Raw genomic sequence first — 9,021 nt, 5'->3', positions numbered from 1 at the left:
GCATACAATGTTTTAAACAGGTTTTAATGCATCTATCTTTAAGAATTCGAAATCGAAGAAAAATAACTCAGAACAATGTTTAGAACAATGTTGAGAAATATTAAGCGTTGAAAACGCAATAGAAGAGTTTTGGTTGCATGGCTTAACTTGATGTTATTTGATAAGCGTACTAGTGTTAAACGCAACACCGAAAATGTATGTTTTACTTCAAATGAAACAGGTTTAGGTCTGAAATTTAGCATACACTGCGCTATTGTTAGAATATCAACATGCTTTTTTAGTGAAAAAAAAATTCGGGATCAAGTTTTAACATTCTTTTTTCCATACAAAAGTAATAAATTAAATTAAACATTTACAAAAATTACATAAACATGTATTTACAAATGGTTTATCCATTCAAAGCTTTCAGGTTTCAAAGTTTAGTCAGCAACAACCGTTCCCGGTTTAAACCTAACTTAAAACGCTCTTCTGAAGCAGTTTAAGTCTGTTTAGTTTGCTGTCACTGTTGCTATACACACTTCCCTCCGTTAGAGTTCTTTTCACTTTCGTACCCTCTTTGCCTTTATTGATGCTTGGAAACCCAATATGTTTCTCGGATGCGCTCCGTTTGACTACCCGGTCCATTGGTTTGTCAAGCGAACAGAGATCAACAATAGCGTCATCACTAAAATCTGAGTCTGACGAATAATCATCGTCGTTCCCATAAGGACTATTTCCGCCGGATGCCACTAAACCTCCAGGGGAATCCCGAAGATCCGGAAGTGAAATAGAGTTCCGCCTTTCCCTTTGTTTTGAGTCTACGCTCAGTTTGTCTTTATGGTCCCTTGGCGTTCCTATTTGCGCACACTTTTTACTTGTAGGTTTTATCGCTGGAAGAAGCGAAGTCTCTACACTTAAACTATCAATCGACCTTCTATGCTTCTTTCTACTCAATTTTGATGACGTCAGATACAGATTGGGTGTTTCGTCATCAATATATGTGGACCGCGGTGTTAATTTGTCCACATCGCTCATGGAAGTATTTTTATTGGCAGCCATTCTTAAAGCAGTCTCGTTTTGAGGCGAGAAGGCAGGCGGAAGTACGAATTTCTTCCTTGGGGATTCTCCTCGCTTGGTTTGGTTTTGATATGATGCCAACAAATTAAAAATATCTTTGCTTTCGAGTTTTTCTGCTATCTCAATAGGCCTTTGTCCTACAAATCAAGATGAAGATAAAAGTATGCTAGTAAATATACATGAGTCACTGCTTTTTTTTAATGAAAAATATAATTAGTTTCAATCATTTAACTAAAATCGAAATCATACAGGGTCTTTCTTTATTATCAAACAAGAATGAATAATTTGAAAAATTTACTTATGAAATGGAATAAATTATAAGAATGTGGTTGAGAATGCGTTAATTCTAAGTGCTATGTTCTTATGTGACGAAATTATGAAAACATAATTGATCTGTCAATAGAAATATACAGAAATACTAGTAAATGTTTGTTGAATTCACGCACTGATGATAGACTAAGGTTATAGGTAGGTATGGTTTTTATTTCATATATTTTTTTCTGCATGTGGGCACAAATACAAATATAAAATCCTAAGAATATGTCATATTTAAAAAAATGTTTTTTAATGGAAATAATAAGAAAATCACAATCGGATAAAAACAAACATCTAATGGTAGGATCGGGGCATTTATGTAGTTTAGTTAGGTCGGGTTACCCTAAACACACAATTTTTTTTTAAGCCTGAAGTGTTTAAATGCTACATTCTAACCATTTGTTAAACTTCATCCATTAACATGAATAATAAAAGAAAATGATATGGTTTTTATTTTTAAAAATCAAATTGTATCCTTCTGACTTCCTAAAAATCAAACGTATATTATCTTTATTTTAGACCATTGGCTCAAATTTAACTTAATTTTTGTTCTACAGATTTGCATGTACGTATTTCCTAAAGAGAATATGACCGATTTTAAAATCCTTTTGGACTTTAATAGGAGAGTATTGACTAACTTAGTGTATAGGGGAGAACATCATTAATTTTATGATTATCTTTTTATTAATACATGTAATAAAAGTCATTTTACAGACATTATTGTTTACGCTATATGTGCTGTATATTTTGAGATTTTTATTTTTCTGCTAAAACTTCCAAATTGTGATAATTTTATTCGTGTAACTAAAATTCTTATTTTCAATAAGAAAAATAACCCAAATCGTTATTTTGTATGCTATAAAATTTTTCTGTACAATGAAACATATAGCAAACCTATTTTTTTTTTTTTACAGAAGGACAGTAATATAAATATACACAAACCGAAGCCTGTTAAGAACCAATTAGATGACTAAAAAAAATTGTAAACCACAATTTATTGGTCATTTAAGATGTTAATTACAATTCTATGACTATAATGACAATTTCCGACATGAAAAATTGCAGTTCATAACAGTGAAAATCACTAATAGCATACGGTTTAAAACTCATCAGACATGCGATTGCTTTTTAAAATTGGAAACTGTACAACATATGAGTGCAGAGAAGCCAAGCTGGCATTTGCATAATTAACCGACAAGGCGATCTATAGACCTGTTAATTTCTGACGGCACGAACTACACAAACTCTGTATAAGTACTTTATTGCTACATATTTTTCCTCAAAGCGTGAAAAACAGTATTCAGTGCATCATTTTGCTTCTTTTTTGCAATACTACAAATCTAAACATAATGCCCGATATTTATCACAAGTTGTATTTTATGAAACCCTTTGACCTTTTTCGCTGTGTAGAAAACAGCATGCACATAGCGAAATTCTATCCAACGCCTTTAATGATTGGTCACCTTTATGTAAGTCATGTGCGCGTGAACTTAGTGCTAAATTATATCGATTATAATGGCTTGTCAGATACATGTATAGTCAAATGTTTTCACACCCCCCCCCCCCCCCCTCTGAACAAACGTTTGTGGTAAGTGGGCGTACTTATAAAAAAATCAAAACCTACATAAAGTCATAGACTTTTTGTAGCAGGTGTCCGTAAAAATGGATCTGTTTTTAAAACCTACTTAACTGTAGCAGGTGTCCGTTAAAATGAACTGTCTGTTTCGGGTGTCCGTTAAAATGAACTGTCTGTTTCTAAAACCTACTAAACTGTAGCAGGTGTCTGTTATATTGGACATCCCGTTTCTAAAACCTACCAAAACTGTTATAGACTTCCTGTAGCAGGTGCCCGTTAGGATGGTCCAGCAACCTCCTGACGGTTCTGTCGGAACAGCCCCGGACGGCGTGAGACAAGGCCGAGTTACCGTCAAAGTCGAACACCTCTATCCGGGTCGTGGGGTCGCTAATCAACCAATCAGCGAGCTCTTCCTTCCCGCCAATGCACGCGTGCATAAGAGCAGTCCTACCGTGCGAATCTTGTAGATTTAGGTCAGGGTCTTTTTCTAAGATGGCGTCGAGTATTTGAATGACTTGTTTTTCACTTAGATTGACGTAGCATAATTTCATAACGAGGCTCTGTAGATCATGAGTGACATCACGCCAGTTGACGTCAAATGTGTCGTTTTCTACAATACTTTTGATGGCGTCGAAATCGCTGGATTGTAGAGCTAGCTGGAGTGTTGCTTGCAATTTCATCCCTAAATCTTCATCGATGAAGTCAGATTTTTCACTGAAAGTAAGAACTAAATTAATCAGCAAAGTCGTTAATGCTTTCTATCTTACTTCCATAGATTAAGGAAACAACGGTAGCTTACTATGCTTTCATCACATTTCTAGCGCTGAAATGGATAATAGCACTGAGGATAAAATATGTTTTATGCTGGAATTATAAATGCATCATTTGACATCCGTGACGATGTGGAAATTCACATAAATATTTTAAATGAATCAACAGGGGTGAATTGTCGGGATCAATTTTCAAAAGTTATAACTACATCTTATAGTAGAATATCCCCCTAAAAGCTTCATGAAAAAGAACATAACAAATTAAATGACCTACATTTTTAGACCCCAATTTTGATAAAAGGTTATACATGTACATAATATCGAGATAATCCTCCCCATTTACAAGTAAAACCATAAATCAATGGATGATATACCAGACGTGACGTAGAAATAAAAAAAAAATCACTTACCAAATATAGATAAATAATCACATCATAAAACCACATAATGATAATTATACGTAACCGAATTCACTTAAAATCTTTAAAAGAAAAATATATACTTGTATAAACATCTGGCTGTCTTATACTTCGACAATACACAAAATACCCAGGGTACTCCAATTCGTTTATACCTTACTTAAATACACCGATTAAACCCGAATTACAAAGCCCCGAGGCCGACGCTGTTACGTGCATTTACTTCTAAAATTACAGGAGAGAGAGAGACTGATTAAGGGATTATCCCACTGTGCTAATCCCTAACTAGGTGTGTGTATTCGATATCCGTTTAATAAATAGTTACCCTTAAAGACGTTTTGATATATATTCATTTCAGTGTATATTGTTTAAATTGCCGGTGTATACATGTAACTGCCTTAAGCACGTCTCCATTAAAATTGCAACTGCGAAGTAGTTGTTTTAATTTAAGATTGCTTGAAGGATCATTTGTAAATAATTGATCTATGTATTTCGTCATTTCTAGACTAACTCAAATTGCCTAACTAATTACCTAACTAATTACAAAGTTTAACATATTGTCCACTTATTGCCTTTCCAACGTACAAAGTTAAAACTCACCAACATCTCCTGTGTGTGGAGGTAGATTTATACTATCAAATGCCCACGACCATACAGTCTCATTAATAAAACCTCGGAGAATCGCTTACAATGATCAAACCATCCATGTTTAAACGGAAACCGACTCACTAAAAGTAACCAACTCTGTTTGCAGATCTCTCTTCAAATTACTTTGGCGCATCGTTGAAAAATATTAATTCCCTATCTGCCTACTCAAATTTTAACAACTCGTCAGTACAGGGCCAACAAACAATTAATATCCTTTTGCAGGAGGCGCCTACAACGGCACGCGGATATCATTGTATTTGAAAGTGGGAGGGGGGGGGGGGCAAACATGTGAAATCTTTTTAAAAAAACCCACCTAGTATATTCCAATAAATACAATCTTCAAAATCCTTTTCCTGGTAGGGGTGTAGTGCCTAGTACCTAATTATATTACACGTCTATTTTAATAATTTTGTAAAGTCCCAAATAATTCTTACTTACTCTTAAAATTTGGGGGAGAGGCTCCTTAAAATTAAATTTTCTATTTATAAAATTTTCCTGCAATGCTACGTGCATGTTACGTTTTTTTTCACGGTGATTTTGTGTGTTTTTTAAAGCATATTTTTTATAATTCTTATAAAAAAAAACTTGAATCAGAATTTGAACACAATTATATAACATCATGTCTAAATTTAAAAGGAGAGGGCGCGTATATAGATGAAAAAATACTCATAAATCATAACTATATCTCGAGCTGCGTCAGGGAAGAGGTGCATATTAAAACCAATTTATATTAATTATGAATATTCAATCATAAAAGATAGACAAATATTTGTGAACTTGGATGTATATAGGATTCAATCAAGTTAATTGTTAGAAGTATTCTAATGAAAAGGTTTCGAAAATGATGTACATGTACAAATAAATGAACCTTGCTAAAGAAAATGATTAAAATACAAGATTGACCGAACCCACAATATTTTTTTCATCAGAGTGAAAAGATTCATATTTTTTTCTTGGGCCAACAGTTATGAGATAGTTTTCTAGTTTCTCTTTTTGATTTCGACTCATTCTAGCCTCATAATTCTGCTTTTGAACTTTGTTTCGCTATTTTTTTGGAAGGTATACCTGGAAACAGTTAATTTTTCAAGGTAATGTGATCCAAAATGTGGCCACCACTTAATGTCTTGCCAGCAAAAAATGGCAGAGATTCAACGTATTAATTTAACATTTTTATCGACCATGACGGTTAAAAGAAATAACGTTTCACGAATCGACACCCGTTAATTATGAATTAAACGTACTTATATTATACACCCACCCAGAAAGTGTCACGTATTAATTCTCTTTAAAGAGGCTGGGTGGTCAAAAGGTTACCTTTCATATATACCTTAAATTTGTATATGATTTTTTAAGCTATAAACTATATAAGAAAAAAACAAAGCAAAAAATTAATAAGATTTTGCGTTTATATTTAAGTTTTTCCTATTTCTTTATTCTGAGTTCTTCTTCAAAGTTAAAAGATGGCTATCGGTTTTCTATAACTGTAGCATCATCCATCCCTTTCAGTCGATCCATTGGGATTTTGGATTTGGAATTCAATTCAAAAACCACAGTTATTAAAACTCAGCATGAGAGAGAGAGAGAGAGAGAGAGAGAGAGAGAGAGAGAGAGAGAGAGTCCAGGCTAGTCGATAGCTAGAGATTAATTTGAGTTCCGGAATGGGATAAATAATACCATACATATTTAATGAAAATCTTTTCTATAGCGAAATTAATGTAGCGAGTCGGCGAGCTCTCTTTGAATTCAGTGCGACAATTAATAATTTACAGAAATGTCGTTACACTTGATCAGTGTATAGAAGGTTGAGGTCTCCTGCATAGAAATCAACTCAAAGTAATAGCATCAGCGGAAAATTAAATTTCGTTTTGGATAGAACACTTACACTTTTTATGCCTATAAATCGTGAATTTTTTTTTAAATGTCATTCCTAGTTGATTAAATAATTTTAAACTAGTTTTTTTTACACAGTGAATGTGATAACTGTATTAGATTGAATGCAAATCATGCTAGATGACACAAAAGATCGCATAATTATTTGATTTTTAAAGTTAATTTCTTATAAGAAAAGCGAAAAAACTAACGATTTGTCTTCAACACATATATATAGCAAATATGAGATGCGAGTTCGCTCTGAGAGAGAGAGAGAGAGAGAGAGAGAGAGAGAGAGAGAGAGAGAGAGATCTCACAGTCAATAGACCAACACTCAAAATCGATTAGATGGTGTTTTGATTAAACATGTAAACAATCCCATTACAGGACATATTTCTTACTTGTCTTCCATGGATTGGCACGAGATGCTGTCTTTTCCCGCGGATGAAGCAGACGACATCTTTTCAAAAAGTCGCCGATGGCCACCAGTTTAAAAGTTATGATACATCCGGGTAGTTCATTAGGCCAAGTACATAGCTCCAGACGCTGAAGTAAAGCAATCTTTTGAGTTGGTATTCAGAAAGTCCGGGATTGCAGGACGTACCGGTGATGAACTCTTTCCATGAATAACAATCGATTAGGGGCGATGGAGCAAGGAATCAGGTCGTGGAGATTAGCGAGGCGTGGAAAAAGACGATCTTTGTATTGTATCGTTAATTAATAAAGAAGGGAGATGGATGGAGAGAGAGAAAGGGAGAGAGGAATATGGAAAGGTAGAACAGTAAAACAATGAAAGACTGAAAGATATATGGAATGAGAGATGGAAAATTGATATTGCAATCTTTCAAATATTGTTTGAACCATTAACCTTCCTTTATTAACACTAGATTGCCTCGGATTGTGGTGAGGATTACTGGTTTAGACATACAAGTCATATATGTCACAGACACACTTCATCGGATAGATATAACATTTCAGGCACGTAGCATCGTTTTTTAAAGTGGAGGGCCAGACTTATCCAAAAAATCTTGACAAGCAAAAAAATTTCATCTGTTGGCCGTAAGTTAATTAATATAACATAATTATAATACTTCCATCGGTTTAGAATTTTAAAATTTTACGATATTTAATAAAAAAAAAACCATAGGCAAATTTTTTTAAGTTCAAATTTTTTAAAAACGTACCCCAGCAAGATTCGAACTCATGACTTACAGATTGGTAAGGAACCCTCTTAACCACTGCGCTACTCTGTTAAGCAACAAGAATGATTTAAAAATATATATTGTATAGTCTGTCCCAAGATATTTTTGCCGCACAATTTCCTTAATTGTTCTATGTTTATAAATACCTCTGGGTTCAAACGATGTTCATTCAATACTATGAAAAAATCCTAAGATTTCCCATTTGAAACGCCCCCTCTAGCTTGTCAGGTTTTAATACACAGCTAAAAATAAAAAGTCTACGGGGATTTTGCATTGCATAAGCCATAAAACAGCCCTGATGATAACGTTGAAAAATTGTGCGAGGTATTCCGAGTGACTATCGAACGGAGAATGTTAAGAGGCTGTCCAAGCAAACATCAGGCGAATATATATAAGAAAACGTTGCACATCGATTTTCACGAATTTTTTGTTTTCTCTTATAAAAAGTTTCTTTGTATTCTCTTTTGACCCACAATAATGATGATTTGTTTGAAAAAATAATTTAAGTGGTTTTTCGGACGGGAAGATATATATTTCATTCTCTTATATAAATCATTGAAACCATGTACCAAACTGTGAGCTTTAAAATCCAATACATTGTTATTGGTGAGGGTTTGTGTTTTTTATAAATGAGAAAAATATTTTGACTCTATATTGATAAAATAAAATGAGTGGGAAAAGCTTGCGTTAAAAAATTGTAGACAGGTATATTTTGTCAATCATCGATAATTTCAGTAACCTCCCTTGCCAAATGAATATTTGGAGGCTTAAAAACCTAAGAAAAAAAATAAAAGCAATACATTTTCAACTATAAATAATTCACATAAATTCAGTTGAACTGTTTATGATAGACATAATATTTTTTTAACGCTGAAATATATTTTAAAAAAATATTCAGTGCGGGTATATTTCGAAACCAGTGTAAACAAAGATGGCCGCCGCTAACGTCTGTGCACAGCATGCTGTCAGAGATTGTTTTTCGGTGATTTGGTGAAGTTGTCTCTAAAATACCATTGGAAGTTAAATCAGGTCGCCAATAATAGTAAGCACCCCGAACCTTTTATTGAAACTGAGATGAATTACTGTTACCAGACGAATTTCAACATGTTCAACAAGTCGGCCGACAAACTATGCAGCTATGGGTACATTGATGTACACATCCACAC

At 33.9% G+C, this 9,021-nt stretch overlaps 1 protein-coding gene across 2 annotated transcripts; it reads right to left on the bottom strand.

Moving 5' to 3' along the window:
- Positions 1-353: 353 nt before the first annotated feature.
- Positions 354-7,345, bottom strand: LOC105335010 (POTE ankyrin domain family member H). 2 transcript variants are annotated; one of them, XM_011438672.4, is made up of 3 exons: positions 7,055-7,345; positions 3,189-3,661; positions 354-1,193 (listed from the first exon to the last, which is right to left on the bottom strand). In XM_011438672.4, exons 1-3 carry the CDS (start codon positions 7,111-7,113, stop codon positions 451-453), a joined length of 1,275 nt encoding a protein of 424 aa, XP_011436974.4. In that variant the 5' UTR covers positions 7,114-7,345; the 3' UTR covers positions 354-450. The 2 variants fall into 2 exon arrangements, with proteins under 2 accessions (XP_011436974.4, XP_065940417.1); XM_066084345.1 differs by lacking the exon at positions 7,055-7,345 and adding an exon at positions 4,128-4,279 and having other exon boundaries at positions 355-1,193.
- Positions 7,346-9,021: the final 1,676 nt, after the last annotated feature.

This window comes from Magallana gigas, chromosome 1, assembly GCF_963853765.1.
Source record: "Magallana gigas chromosome 1, xbMagGiga1.1, whole genome shotgun sequence".
NCBI lineage: Eukaryota > Metazoa > Mollusca > Bivalvia > Ostreida > Ostreidae > Magallana > Magallana gigas.
This window is presented reverse-complemented; position numbering and strand designations above follow the sequence as displayed.

Bases quoted from the DNA above. Each gene is read 5' to 3' on its own strand.
- LOC105335010 (XM_011438672.4), bottom strand. From the start codon at position 7,113: ATGTCGTCTGCTTCATCCGCGGGAAAAGACAGCATCTCGTGCCAATCC. The intron at 3,662-7,054 runs GTAAGAAATATG...TCTTACTTTCAG, and splicing joins TGCCAATCCATGGAAGACAA to TGAAAAATCTGACTTCATCG. The intron at 1,194-3,188 runs GTAGGTTTTAGA...CTTGATTTGTAG, and splicing joins GGAAGTCTATAACAGTTTTG to GACAAAGGCCTATTGAGATA.